The 15,911-nt window shown below is 34.7% G+C and overlaps 1 protein-coding gene across 1 annotated transcript; it reads right to left on the bottom strand.

The window, feature by feature from the left end:
• Positions 1-3,939: 3,939 nt before the first annotated feature.
• On the bottom strand, positions 3,940-5,392 carry LOC133335395 (ski oncogene-like). Its single transcript, XM_061543669.1, has one exon. The coding sequence runs from the start codon at positions 5,356-5,358 to the stop codon at positions 3,940-3,942; it is 1,419 nt and encodes a 472-aa protein (XP_061399653.1). The 5' UTR covers positions 5,359-5,392.
• Between the last annotated feature and the right edge of the window lie 10,519 nt (positions 5,393-15,911).

Raw genomic sequence — 15,911 nt, 5'->3', positions numbered from 1 at the left:
AAAGAACTGCGGCTTAAAAAAATATGCCTTTCAAAGGGAAACAGTAGCCTGGATTTTTACAACCTATTTGTAGAGGTAAGTAGGTTGAGGATTTCTAAAAGATATTCGAACCATAATTATGAAAATGTTTTTAATTGCCTTTAAAGAAACTTGGGTTTTATTATTTTTATGGAGTCCTAATAAATATATATATTTTTTGCCTTTTTGCAGGGATTTTTAAAGGAGATTTTTTTCACAACTGTATGAGCCATGAATTAAATAAATACATTTTATTGGGTATACACAATAGTTTCTATTAAAAAACATTTTTTCAGAAACCTACACACACTAGAATCTGTTTTCTTTTATATGAACCTCACAACATTAGATTTTTTAAAAATACTTTTATAAGCTACCTCAACAAATTACATTTAAGAAAATCCTTATTCAGAAATTTCGATTATAAATTGAATATCCAGGGGAGCGTATTCATGACGACAATAGTCATACGCACCAGTGTGCAAAAAAATATTTTACGGATTGAAATGAATGCTCAATTATATATTTAAAAGGGATTATTTTGTTAGGTATTGAAAAAAAATATATTTTGAGGAGACTTTATAAAAGCATGGATTTTTTAAAAAATGTTTTAAGGGCTGCTACTGATTGCACGGATTTTTTGTGAATATTTTTTATGCAGTCACCGAAGGCAAATATTTGTTAAAGAATATAGATCAGACATGAATAAATGCAGGGATTTTTAAAATAATATTTTTTGTTCACGACTGTGTGGGCGAAGAAATGCAAATTATTTTTTAAAAGAAATCCACAGTAGTTTCTATTAAAAAAAATTCAGAAACCCACATAAACTTATATTTGTTTTTAATTTTTTGATGTGCACCTCAAAAAATTAAATTTTGTAAAAATGTTTTCATAAGCTACCTCATCAAATTGTATTTCAGAACAGCCCATTTCAGTACTGGGGTCTAGTACTAGTAGAAAAAAACATGGAGCTGTTAGAAAATAATTTAAAAATATTCATTTCTGAGATGGCAATTATAAATTGGTTTGTTTGGGAACGTATACGTGGCGACAATAGTTATACGCACCAGTGGACAAAGAATGATATTAAAAAAAAACTTGAATCTATTCTACCCTGAATCCCAGGATTGGTAATATGTTCTATAGGAAAAAATCTCAGAATTACTAATGGAGAAATACTAAAGGAAGTGGCACAGGACTGTAAGAACAATAAACCCAGACTAATTAGATGCATCAATGTACAAATGCTACTAATTAATTAAAACACATTTAAGGGTACCAAGTCAATTAATATTTTTTGTATAGAAACAAATTAGCAGTACCCAAAAAATTGCTCATATTTTTATAAAAAATGCGAATCCCAAGAACTGTTAGCCAAAATCCTCAGAACTGTAAGAAAATAATTAAAAAAAAATATATTTCAGAAATTTTAATTATAAATTGATTTTTTAGGTAGCGTATACGTGACGACAATATTTATACGCACCAGTGGACAAAATAATTTTTATCCAACAAATTATATTGAAACTTTATTACTGATAAAAAAAAGTTCCCAGACACTATTTATTCATACTTTCTTGTAGAAATAAAACGAATGAATCCAAAATATTAATCTATTCTACCCTGAATACTAGGATTGGTAACTCACCAAAAGGTCTGGATCTCAAAATTTCTAAAGAGGAATACAAGAGGAAGTGTGACTGTGAGTACAATAAACCCAGACTATAAATCTTTTCTATAGAAAAATGTGTTTCGCCCCAGAACTCATATTTTGTCTACAGACAAAATATGAATATACACCTTTGAATTGCTACTTTTTAAATTAAATATATTTATATATCATTTTTATGAACAACTTTGAGCCTCCATTTATGCCAGAAACATTTCCTTTAAAAATCTACGTCTATTTTGGTTTTTTAACATATTTTTCCATATATCGACGCCTCCGAACCATGGTATGCTAAGTAGACTTAGCATGTTTTAAAATTCTTTATGTTTTTAGATACTACGGTCCTTAATTTAAATTCTCTGAAATTTTGGTAATAATCGGCCAATCCAAACCAAAGTTATAAGCAAAAATGTACTTAGCGTAAAATTTAAGAAATTTCCATACTTTGAGAGCTTCTACTGAAAAACTCAGACTTAGCATACTATGGTTCGAAGGCGTCGATATGGCTTTTGATTTTTTTTTTAAATATTCTGTTGTTGCCTAAAAATATTCTTTGAAAAATCTATGCCTCTATTGAGGCCTCAAAAATATTCTATTAAGCATCCAGGCTTCTATTGACGCCTGAAAAATATTCCTTAATAGTCTATGCCTTGTTAAGTCTTAAAAATATTTTGTAAAAGTATTGCAATTTGTTTCTAATGACAAATATTATTTCACATAAACAATATGAATGAAATCTCCATGGCGTATACGTGACGACCATAGTCATACGCACCAGTGAACAAAAAAGAGTAATACCGCTTTTGGTCTTTGAAAAAATAATCTTTTAACACCCATGCCTTTTTTGGGTTTTTAGAAAATTACTACTTGTATAGCCTTTGAAAAAATATTCTTTAAAAAATCTACGCCTTGTATAGCCTTTGAAAAAATATTCTTTAAAAAATCTACGCCTTGTATAGCCTTTGAAAAAATATTCTTTAAAAAATCTACGCCTTGTATAGCCTTTGAAAAAATATTCTTTAAAAAATCTACGCCTTGTATAGCCTTTGAAAAAATATTCTTTAAAAAATCTACGCCTTGTATAGCCTTTGAAAAAATATTCTTTAAAAAATCTACGCCTTGTATAGCCTTTGAAAAAATATTCTTTAAAAAATCTACGCCTTGTATAGCCTTTGAAAAAATATTCTTTAAAAAATCTACGCCTTGTATAGCCTTTGAAAAAATATTCTTTAAAAAATCTACGCCTTGTATAGCCTTTGAAAAAATATTCTTTAAAAAATCTACGCCTTGTATAGCCTTTGAAAAAATATTCTTTAAAAAATCTACGCCTTGTATAGCCTTTGAAAAAATATTCTTTAAAAAATCTACGCCTTGTATAGCCTTTGAAAAAATATTCTTTAAAAAATCTACGCCTTGTATAGCCTTTGAAAAAATATTCTTTAAAAAATCTACGCCTTGTATAGCCTTTGAAAAAATATTCTTTAAAAAATCTACGCCTTGTATAGCCTTTGAAAAAATATTCTTTAAAAAATCTACGCCTTGTATAGCCTTTGAAAAAATATTCTTTAAAAAATCTACGCCTTGTATAGCCTTTGAAAAAATATTCTTTAAAAAATCTACGCCTTGTATAGCCTTTGAAAAAATATTCTTTAAAAAATCTACGCCTTGTATAGCCTTTGAAAAAATATTCTTAAAAATTCCAAGCCTTGTAAGGCCTTTAACATTTTTTTTTAAATCCACACCTTGTGTAGCCTTTGAAAATCAAATCCATAGGGTGCATAAGTAACGGCAATAGTAATACGCTCTAGTGTACCGGAACACTTTTCTAGTAATTTTTACAGATTATTTATTTGCGTGAAAATCTAAACTCCTCAAACACATCTTTAGTTATGGAGCCCTTGATGATATTATCCCTTAGATATTATGAATTCATTCAATTATAAATCAAATCCTTAGGGCGTATACGTAGCAACAATGGTCATACGCCCAAGTGTTTCAAAATGTTATACTAATTTTCAGTGACTTTTTTTGTATTTAAAAAGTAGATCTCCGAAAAGAAAATGCCTATTTTCTCTAAAGCACTTCTTTAATTATAGAGTTCTTCATGAAATATAAATCAAATCCCTAGGGGCGTATACGTAGTGACAATAGTCATACGCTCAAGGAAACCAAAATACTTGTTTAGTTATTTTTAACGATTATTCGTTTTAATAAAAATCGGATATTCCTATTATTTGACATATAACATTCTAAATTTCCCAAGTTAAAAATAGTAAAGCTAAATAAACGTTCCAACTTACCTTTCTTTTTAAATAATTAATCTCCTGCTGGGCTTTCTGCTGTTCCTTGATCTCCACCTCCTTTAGTTCATCCAAGATTTTTTGATATTTCTCGCGATTCTCGACATCCAATGCCACATGCAAATAGTCATGCCAATTACGCGAATCAAAACCCCAATGGCAAGTGCGATTCTCCACTTTACGATGGACATGGCCAACAAATTTCTGTGGGGAAAACCAACCCTTACACTCGAGACACATAATGCAGGTCGGCTTCTGATATGAATACATATCCGGAGTACAGATACCTTCACATTTACCAAAACAACGATGATAGACCTTAAATGAAATAGCACCCTTGGGTATATCCTCAACATTGATATAACTATTACGATCGGAACGATGGAGGAGAACGGCACAAAGACGTTCAGCATCGGTGCGGGTTATGAGGCCACTAGATTTTACATCGGATGGTAAGATTTTGGCAGCCTTAAATTCCATTAACTGTTCGGGAGTACATTGGGAACAGAAGATGCCGAGATCATCGAAACTGCGATTGATTTGTTCGAGGGTAAATTCGGCCAAGACATTGTTGAGGAATTGTGGCAAACAGAGACGCATTTCCCCACCCATGGAAAAGCAGCCAATGGTTTTACCCTCTAAACGGGTTTCGTACAACTCTCCGGAGCCCGTATCGGCTGAGGAGAGTATGGGCTGGGATACCTCCGGCGGTGGTGGTGGCATAATTTTTATGGAAGGTGTCTGCTGCACTGATGAGGGTGGTGGTGGTGGGCCGACTGCAGTTGCTGTCGCTCCTGATCCCGGCCTCTGGCCAACCAGGGGATTTTCATTTTGGAGATCATGTGATGCTGGTGGTGGTTCAGGTGATGTCATTATTTCTTTTTTTATAAGTGGCAGGGCAGGATTTGCTGCTGTCGCTGTCGTTGTTGTTCCAGTGTGATTCGAATTTTGTTGTTGCTGTTTGCTTGATGCTTTACTAAGCTCACAAGGACTGGTACGCATTGCCACCAATCCATGAATATCTGCTGCAGCTGCTGCGGAAGCTGTTGATAAATTGGCCACACCGCCATTATTATTTAGACTAACATCTAGGGGGCAATGACCGGCGGCTACTATGGGGTTACCTGCTCCTCCAACGACTCCGACTACTGGAGAACACAAATTATTGTTGTTATTGGCAGTTATGGGATGGGTTGGTGGTGCGGCCGCCGTCGACGATGTGGATGTCAGGGGTAGGGCACTGCTACTGTTATTGGCTGTTGCGGCAATATTGGCTAATGAATGACCAGGACCTTGTAGACTTTTGGGAGCACTTGTCTGATATTTTTTCAACACTGTGTGTATGTTGGGTGTAACGTATTCGGTCATGTTGTGAGGGCAACAACACTTTTGTTGGGGAAAATCAAATTTTTTTTCGGTTTTTTGTTCGGCGAGAAATTTTATTTTGTTCGTTTTTTTTTTCTTCAAATTTGGAAGAATTTTAGATTGTTCCTGCAAAAACTTCCGATTTTCCCCAAAGTTTTGTTTGAATTTCTGTTTTTTTATTAATTTGTTTGGTTTAGCAAATTTCCACAAAATTTGTCATATTTTTCTGCTCGATTTTTATTTTCACAAAATATTTTTATTATTGTTGTTGTTTTTTTTTTTTTTTAATTTGGCACTTTTATTTGTTTGGTTTGACTACCCGTCGGCATTTCACAATTTATGATTATTTTTCATTTCAAATTTTTTAGCACCAAATACCACAATTTATTTTTGGCTATTTTGCATTTATTTTTATTTCACAAAATTATTTTTCAATATTTATTTGAAAATTATTTTTCTAGATATTTTTGGCAGAGCACTTTGTTTCAAATATTTTTATTTTCGTTTAAAAATATTTTTTTCTTTTATTTGAAAATTTATTTTATTTCCTCAAAATATTTTTTTATTCACTTTTCTTTAAAAAATATTTTTTTCCTTTAAGAATTACTTTTATTTTTTTTTTCTTATCTCTTTGTCACACTCCGTTTTTCAGCTTTTATCAAATATCATTGCCCATTACACCCATCATAATATAAAGATCGGCTTTATCCATTATTTCATCAGTTGTTATTATTGATTTTTGCAACATTTTTTCTATGAAATACGGCAATTCAGTCATAACTTTCAAATAATTAGGCGTCATACGCGGACGCTTACGTTTTCATTGTAGTTTATTTGTTGTGTTTGATGATTATTGATTGATTTGTTCAATGACAGATTAACTCTTACACTCCTCTCCCTCTCTCTCTGGTTCTTGAATGAATCTAAAAATAAAAGACCATTTTTTATTGTTTAATTAGTTTGTTGTTGTTATTATTATTTGTTGATGATGACGTTGATAAGCATCATATGTCTGTATTCTTCTTCTTCTTTTTCAATTGCTAGGGTATTATGATTTGTTGTTGTTATGATTACTGTTTCTCTCACCACCAACATAAAAAACTATGAAGAGAAAGAGAGCACGAGCCGATAAATAAAGGGCCAATAACGGTTGCCTGCATGCATACGCTTGACGGCTGCTGTGTGTTGGAGTGATGCCAAGTTGTTGTTATTTGGGGGAATAATCACAGCTCTCTCTCTATGATGAAGAGAGGCTTTTATAAAGGGAGTTTAATTTGAATGACAAAATAAATTAAAATTTTGCTTAATTAACATATTAATTTGTTTTTGTTGTTGCTGTTATTAGTTGATGACGTTGAGAAGCATCTTATGTCTCCCGTTTGCTTCTTCTTTTCTAATTGATGGGTCATTCATGATTAGTTGTTGATGCTTCTCTCATCAACATCAAAAAAGTATAGAGAGCACGATATGACAAAAATAAAGACGGTATGTGAATAACGGTTGCCTTGCATAGTGATGCTAACTTTAGAAACATGAAAAAAATCGCCGATATGGATATAAAGGGAGTCTTTTTAAAGGAAGTTTAATTGCCAAGAAAGACGAAGTGGAATATTTTAAATAAACAGATACATTTGTATTTCGATGATGTACTGGCGATGTACTGAAGAAGTACAAAGCCGATATTATTGCCTTACAGGAAATGCGATGGAAAGGAACTGGCGTAAGTAAATCAGACGATTACGCACTGTATTACAGCTGCCATGAAACGAGACATGAATTTGGCTGCGGTTTATGGTTAACAGGAGAATAAAAGACCTTGTCTCCAGATTCACTCCAGTAGATGAGCGATGTGCTATAATCCGCATAAAAGCGAAGTTCTTCTATATCAGTCTTATTTGTGGCAATGCTCCGACGGAAGCCAAAGATGAGCAAACCAAAGACATATTTTACGAGCCCCTAGAAACAGCATACGACCGCTGCCCTGGCTATGGCATTAAAATTCTGCTAAGAGATTAAAATCTCAGAAGGGAAAAATTGGAAGGGAAATTTGTTTGGCCCTTCCAAAGGTAAATTCAGCCTCTATGAAGAAACATGAGACAACGGCTTGAGGTTGACTGACATCGCGGCAGTAAAAAATATGGTAGTGAGCAGCACCAGATTCAAGCATCTCAATATACACAAGGCAACCTGGATTTCTCCCGGTCAAACAACGATAAATCAATTCGATCATTTTGAGATAGACGGAAAGCATTCATCCAGTGTTTTAGATGTTCGATCAATCTGAGGAGCGAAAATCGATTCAAACCATTATCTTGTAGCAGCCAAGGTTCGCACTCGTCTTAATGTAGCAGCAAAGGTGCGATATAATGTAACACGGAACTTCGACGTCGAAAAGCTGCAAACACAACAGGTAGCAAAGGCCTACTCCGCTCAACTTTCCCACCTGCTTGACGAAAGCACTTCTTGTCTCGATAATAGTATAGAAGCACAATGGCAAAGAATTGCCCAAACTGCAGCAAAAGCAACACCTGGGTACCAAAAACCACCACCAAGGAACCCATGATACGATCAGGAGTGTCGTAATGCTACTGATGTAAAAAAACCCAACGTATAGGGCAATCCTGCAGACAGTAGCAACACGTAATGCAATGGAGAATTATCGGGAGAAGAGGAGAGAGGAGAAACGTTCAGAGGTGTTTAGAGCCATGTCTACGTTCGGCATTCCTGCAAAATTAATACGCCTATGCAGGATAACTTTAAGTGGCACAATGCAGTTAAAGTAGGAAAGGACCTATCGGAACCCTTCAATACCGAAAGAGGATTTAGACAAGGTGACAGTTTGTCATGTGACCTGTTTAACACCCTGCTGGAATAGGAGAGGCAAATGTGAACAAAAATGGCCCTCTGTACACCAAACAACACATATAACACGCATACGCCGATGACATCGATATAATGGGTCGAACATTGCGAGCGGTAACATCCACCAAATTGCCAAAATGGTTCTGGCAGTAAATGGCGTGAAGACCAAGCTGATGGTATCAACGAACAAGACGTCCAGTAGACTCGAACCAACTGTGGAACTTGAGCTTCGTGGTAGTTAATGATTTTATATACCTTGGTACCACCCTAAATAAAACTAATGATATCAATTTTGAAATTCGAAGAAGGATAGTATTGGCCAGCAGATGCTACTGTGGTCTAAGAAGCAGTTTACCTCCCGCCACCTCCCGCCAGACTAAACACACACTCTACAAGATGCTGATACTACCCGTGCTGTTATATGGATCTGAAGCATGGATACTTGCGCAGCTCTTGGGTTGTTTGAGAGAAAAATTCTCCGAAAGATCTACGGGCCGATCTGCGTCGACGGTGAATATCGACAATTTATACGAGGACTACCATGGCTAGGCCATGTTGTGCGAATGAATGAGAATGCCCCAGCAAGCCTACTGATAGTTCACTCAGAAGGGAAAGGCCACGTATCAGATGGAAAGACCAAGTAGAAGACATCTTGAAACGTGGTCTTTCAAATTGGAGGAGATGCGCACAAGACCGACGCGCTTGGAAATTTTTTTCAAGCCAGCTAAGTAAGTAAGTAAAGTGTCCCCAAAAGTCTGTAATGCTGCGAAATATTGGTCCTTTTAGTCATCTCGGCTAGCTGAGTCGATCTAGACATGTGTGTCGGTCTGTCCATTATACATGGACCAACCACCACAACATTTTGTATTTAAATGGACCAAAAACTTTATTTTTGTCTATTTTCTGGACGCACTAGAGGCCAAATCAAAACGAATTGTCGATGATGATCAGATAATATTTATTTACGGAATGTCTGATGCTCTAGAACCCACAACTACAAATCCAAACATCACAAATTTTTCTGACGATCTGACCAATCAATTTAAATGGTTGTCATTATTATGAACGGTCAACATTTAGCAAGCCAAATGAGCCGAAACATTTTTTGTGTAAATTAACAAAATTTGAATTTTGTGGAGTAACTTCGAAAAAAAAAAATCGTAAAAGATGACGTAAAGGATCTGTCGACCTCGACTATACTTCTCCGCTCATTGCTTTTTAATAATTTTCATAGGGTTGAATATCGAAATATCCGGAATATATAATTGCCAAGAAATTCTCATTTATCAAGTCTAACTTTACTTGAGCCTTTTTAACATCTTTAATAACATCTAAAACAAAATCGTTCTCCACTAAATGTCATCAAATTAAAAAAAACATCGCAACATTTCCCAAACAACTAATCATTTTTAACTCTTGAGATTTTTTTAACTTTATAAATATGTTTGCTTGTTTTTTTTTTAACACTGTATTTGTATTCACAATTGCCATTAAATATCAAAATTTCCATTTTAAAACAAATTCAATTAAGTTTTGTGCGTATTTTTTCAAATTTATATGCATACGAAAATTCCGGTTATTTAAATGAAATTCCAATGAAAATAAAAAAAATTTAATTCACCAAAAAATTCAACTAAACTTCGGCGATTATTGACCCTGAAAAAATTGGCAACACCGGCGGTATTTTTCATGTGCATGATAAAATGAGAGGGAGATAAATCTTCCTGATGTTACGGTTTTTTTATTTTTGCATGGCCGACAAACCCCTCAACAACATGAATGTGTTATTATTTTTCGATGCTTCGTTTGGGGGATGTTGTTACACAAATGAGAGCAGAGAGTAATGGACACACACCAAAGAAAAAAATTAAATAGAGATTTATGACCCGCTAATGTTTTGTACACCAGAAAACAACAAAAAAACATGAATACACTTGTCTGTCTATTAATATTGATTATTATTTATATTAATTATGATGGGATGCTGCTGCTGTTGTGTTTGGTTGGGATGCTGCTGCTGTCGCCGTTGTTACGGCTGCTGCAGCAGCGGTGTCTGATGTTTATATTATGGCGCGTGTTTTAACTCCCCCTTACTGTAATGCGCTCTCTCTGTGTTATGGCGGCTCTCATTAATTGCATATGGTTTAGTTGTTTTTGTTTCTTTTACTTGTTCTTCATAATGACAATAAACGTCATATTTTTTTTCTTTTGATTGGGGATTTTGTTGTTGTTTCGTTTGTTCCCATTTGCATCTCTTCAATTGATTAGTTGTTGTTTTTTTTTCTTTAGACAACAACAAAAAACTCTCCTAGACAATATGCGAGACATTTTAGAAAAAAAATACCCTCGATGTCAAACACAAACAAAACCCAACAAGAACACAGTATGTCTGCGTGTTCATAAGAACGAAAAAAAACAAATATTCAACTAGCTCAAATCGTTAGCTTTTTTTGTATAAAAATAAATAAAAATAGTCAAATCTGTTGACAAGTATGTACGTAGATATGTATTGTTGTTTGTGTTTTCTGTTTTTTATCAAGCACATGCATGTACGCGTACACACAAACACACACTCTGTGAACAATTTACTGTTGATGGGGATGTCTGGCAGTGTTCGTTGTTGTTGTTGTTGCTGTTCTTGTTTTTTTTATTATATTTAATAATAAAACTCTCACTCGGTGACTGGATGTTTTGGTCGGGTCGGTCGGTCGGGTGGCTCGCTCGCACGTTCATCGGTTTGTTCATGGGGAGACAGACACAGAGCACCGCAAAATAATTACACAAAAATGACGACGACGGCACAACAACGATGTTGTAAAGGAGAGGAGAAGAGACAACTACGCGGCCACCATTGTCTCTTCCTTTTTTTTAGTGGCTGGCTGGCAGACTGGGGCTCTCTCTTGTTGATGTGTGGTGCTTGAACTAAGGCCGCCTTGTCGCCGTCGTCGTCGGCCGTCGTTGGATGTCAAAGTAAATCAGAATGAAAATCCCAACCCATCCACCGAGCACACACACACAAACACTCGCTCATTCACTTCGGTACACAAAACATTAAGAGATGCGACATTGTTGTTAGTTGTTTTTATATTGTGTGCTGGGTTCTTATTGTTGTTGTTATAGCTGTACTCTGGTGCTTTTTTGTAATAGACGTCGGAGAAGAAGAAAATAGTCTCTAGCAGAAAACCACGAAAAATAACTCGGGGGAAAAATCCCAACGCAAAGAATTTTTTTAGATTTGCTGCTATTTATTTTTTGGCTAAATTTAAAACGCACACAAACACACACTCAGCGATGAAATTAAAAAAGGGGTGGGCAAGGGGTTAACAAATTTGTTTTTCAAAAAGAGATGTCGAATGCCGCCACTTAGCAATTTTTTTGCAAATTGCAGCAATCTTCCCCCATTTACTTTTTGTTGTTATTTTTCATTTCAATTTTTTTTTTGTTAATAATAAACTCCCTCTCTTTTTGCTCTCACAACACAGCAGTCGGACAAACACACACAGCGATTTTTTGGCACTCATATTTTTTTTTTTATTATTGTTGTGGATTTTGCTCAATGAATAAATTTTTTGTTGTTGTTTTGTCATATAACAATCTCACAGATACTTTGTATGCAATTTTAGAATATTTCACATATGCTCGTCGCTCTTGTTCTACTTTGACTTTTTATGTTGGTAATACTATTTGTTATTAATTTATTTTAGATTTTGTAATTGTTTTTTTTTTGCAAAAACAACATTTATTTTGCTTATCACCGAAAAACAACACTAAATTATTATTTTTTTTTGTTATCAATAATAGATTTGCACCTACGTTATGTGGTATTGAAACCGCCGCCGCCACTGCTGCTTTACACTTGTTTCGAATATAAAACCAAAAAAAGAGATCAACTCTTCATTTTACACATTATTTGTATTATTTAAGAATTATTTCACTTATTTTACATATAATTTTTTTTATTTTGTTTTATTTTTCAATTCTCACTCTCTCACAAAATGATTTTCATTTTATTAATTTTTTTATTATTTCCATTAATTTCCTTTTTATTACCTTAAAATTATTTAATATTTTTCTTTTATTTTTATTTATATTATTTGTTTTGTTATTATTCAGATATTCTTTTACACAAACACACTCACTTCATTATCATTTCTTATTTATTTTTCTACATTATTTCGCTTTGTTGTTGTTGCTTGTATCTATTCACATCATTCATTCATTCTTTTTCTATTATTTTCATATAGATTCTATTTCTTTTTTTATTTTTGCGTTATTCCTCTCTTGTATTATTTACTATTTCACATAATTTTATTTTTTTTCTATTCTTCTTCTTTTTGTTATGGTGTTGTTGTATTATTTCATTCTTTATTTATTTTTTTCTATAAACACACGCGCTGCGACTTCCGCACGTTGCTTCTTTTATCACGACGGCGTTCGATTAACTATAAATATTGCAAAGCTAAATTTTGCCACTTGCTCCAACAAGCACGATTGGGGAGAGCCGCAGTGTTGGCATAGCAAAAGTACTCTCTCACGAGTATTAAGTACCAAAGGCAAAACAAGAAGAAGGAATGATATTGAAATAATATTTATATATAATATCGTTATAAATAATATTTATTTTATTAAGTTTATTAAAATATTATTTTTTTAATATGTTTTTTATTTAATTTTATTGAAAAAGTTTAATTTATTGCCTCTAACAAATGCCAACACTGTTGAGAGTTTAGCTCCTCTCCCATATGTGACGTTGAAAGCTCTCTTTATTGCCATGCAGTGATGCCCTGGCAAGTTGTCATATGAAAAGTGCTGCCAAGTTATATGAGTACTGATTACCCATTGACGTTTCTAACAGGAAGAGTGCAAGCGATTCGGTGAAAATAACAACAAAACCGTTAATTTAAATAATAGACAATGACATGTATAGTATATTTTTAAAATGATATTAAATTAATTATATGGTGTTACAATAGTAATAAAATATGTATAAATTAGAAATTACCATATGATTAAAGTGACATTGCTGACAAACAGCAATTTGGCAATTGGCTTTGTGGTGGATGATATGGGGAGTATAAGGCATTTTTTCCTTATATTTATATATGGTATGTTCCCGTATTGCAAGAATCTACTCGATTTTACTATTTTCTTCGTTATCATAAAGGAAAATTCGTTATCGTAGTAAAAAGTAGTAGATTCTTGCAGTACGGGAACAGACCAATAGTGTGCAATGAAACTGAAATAACGGTTCATTTTTAATAGTGGTGTTGGCATTTATGAGGTTCTTTTAAAAGAATGGTGGCGCCCAATAATTAAAAATTTGCCGGTCAGAAGCACCACTTTCCGTCTAAAATTGATGAGACATATGCTTCAAAAAATACAAAAATTTTTTGAATCAGATTTTACAAATTAGTTAATTGTAGTGTACTTTAAAAGTACAAATAGTAAGGCGTGGAAAAATTATTGAAGGAGGTTTCATAATGTAATTAAACTCACCAATAGTTTCAAAATTAGTTTCGTTTCGATATAACAAATTTCCATTTTTTATAAATGGTTTAGTTCCAATTTAGATTAGGCGAGTTTACTTGCGGCAAGTTTTTGTTTGCTGGAGGGAGGGGGCAAGGGGAATAGAAATGGAAAAAATTGCTCGTACCGACAATTTTCTGGCAATTCGTTTTGTGTGTGTGTGTGTGTTTTTTTTTTTTTTTGTAGTGTCACTAATTTGAAATACCAATCCACAACATTTTCGAACATAAAAAAACACGCACAAAATATCAAAAAAAAAAAAAATAGTTTTGAAAATTGCCTTGTATAAACGCATGAAACAATTTCAAAAGCAGGGCTTAAAAAAGATTTCCAGCAAATTTTCTAATTAGAAAGACCATGTTCGGAAATGTTGTCTTCCACTTTATCTTTCTTACAATATGGCCTGGCCAACGATACGACTGACAATTCTTTAACAAGAACGCAGATCGCCCCATAGATCTTTCGGAGAATTTTTCTCTCAAACACTCCAACAGTTGCCTCCTCTGCTTGCAGAAGTACCCGTGCTTCAGTTCCATATAACAGCACGGATAGTATCAGCGCCTTGTTTCTTAACTGCATCTGTTGGCCATCACTATCCTTCTCCGAATTTCAAAACTGATGTCATTCGTTTTATTTATGGTGATCCCAAGGTATATAAAATCTTTAACTACCTCGAAGCTGTAGTTCTCAAGTTCCAAAGTTGATCCAAGTCTACTGAACGTCTTGCGCGTTGTTACCATCAGCTTGGTCTTCTCACCGTTTACTGCCAGACTCCTTCTCAATTTGTTCAAAGGTGGATGTTACCGCTCGCAATGTTCGACCCATTATATCGATGTCATCGGCGTAGGCGAGTGTCGCGCGTTGTTTGGTGTGCAGAGTGTCACTTCTGTTCAGATCATACGACAAACTGTCACTTGAATCCTCGTTCGGTTTGGTGTTTTACTCGTTGGAACATTTTCCAGACTTCATTCTGACTCCTGTACATCTCGATTTGTTCCCGCTCACAGTTTTTTGTTCTTTCTTCTATTTTCTGAAAATACGTTTCTTCTTTCCTCCCGATAATTCTCCATCGTATTACGTGTTGCTACTGTCTGCAGTGTAGCCCTATACGCTGCGTTTTTCAACTCAGTAGCATTACGACACTCCTGGTTATACCATGGGTTTCTTGATGGTGAACTTTAGTACCCAATTGTTGCTTTTGCTGAAGTTTGGAGGGAGTGGGCAATTCTTTGCCATTGTTATCGGGACAAGGAGTGAATTCGTCAAGCAAGTGGGAAAGTCGAGCGGACTAGGCTTCTGCTACCTGTTGAGTTTACAGCTTTTCGACTTCGAGTTTCCGTGTTAGATTAGATCGCACCTTTTCTGTTACGTTAAGACGGGAGTGAACCTTGGTTGCCACAAGGTAATGATACGATTGAACGTCAAAAATGTCGATCGATATATCGAACGTCAAAAACACTGGACGAATGCCTTTCGCCTATCACAACATGATAAATTTTCTTTGCTCGCTGCTTGATCAGGAGAAATCCAGGTGGCCTTGTGTATATCAAGATGCTTGAATCAGGTGCTGCTAACTACAATATTTTTTGCTGCCGCGAAGTCAATCAACCTCATGCAGTTCGTCTTTGGACGGCTCACAAGAAAGACGCATTTAAAGAGTTAATCACGCCTACGGGCTTAAAGAAAAGTACAAAATGGCGCTGTGTTAAGCTTTCGCTTAACTTGCCACGTGTTTTATTATCGAACTAAACGAAAAATATAAGAAGATTTCGTTTATCTCGTACATATGGTTTATGGTCTTACACCTTCTATTCTAGTGGACTACTTGGAGGAGGAACTACCTCCAGTTTTTAAAGAGATAAAAAAATCAACATCATGCCGCTGTCGGATGTTTTTTCATGAAGGCTGAATTTTCCGACGGTGGGGACAAATATATTATCCCTTCCGAATTTTGCATTAAAATCTCTTTGCAGAATTTTAATGTCATGGCCAGGGCCGCGGTCATATGATGTTTCAACGCGCTCGTAAAGTATGTCTTTGGTCTGCTCATCTTTGTCTTTCGTCGGAGCATGGGCGCAAATGAGACTGCTGCAATTCGCTCATCTGCACAAGTGCAGATTCGCAGATCGTGGTCCTTTATACGTTAGCGAGGGGGTTTGGTTTTATTT

This window comes from Musca vetustissima, unplaced genomic scaffold (assembly GCF_032173495.1).
Source record: "Musca vetustissima isolate MV318-11 ecotype Yass unplaced genomic scaffold, APGP_CSIRO_Mvet_v1 utg9160, whole genome shotgun sequence".
Lineage (NCBI taxonomy): Eukaryota > Metazoa > Arthropoda > Insecta > Diptera > Muscidae > Musca > Musca vetustissima.
This window is presented reverse-complemented; position numbering and strand designations above follow the sequence as displayed.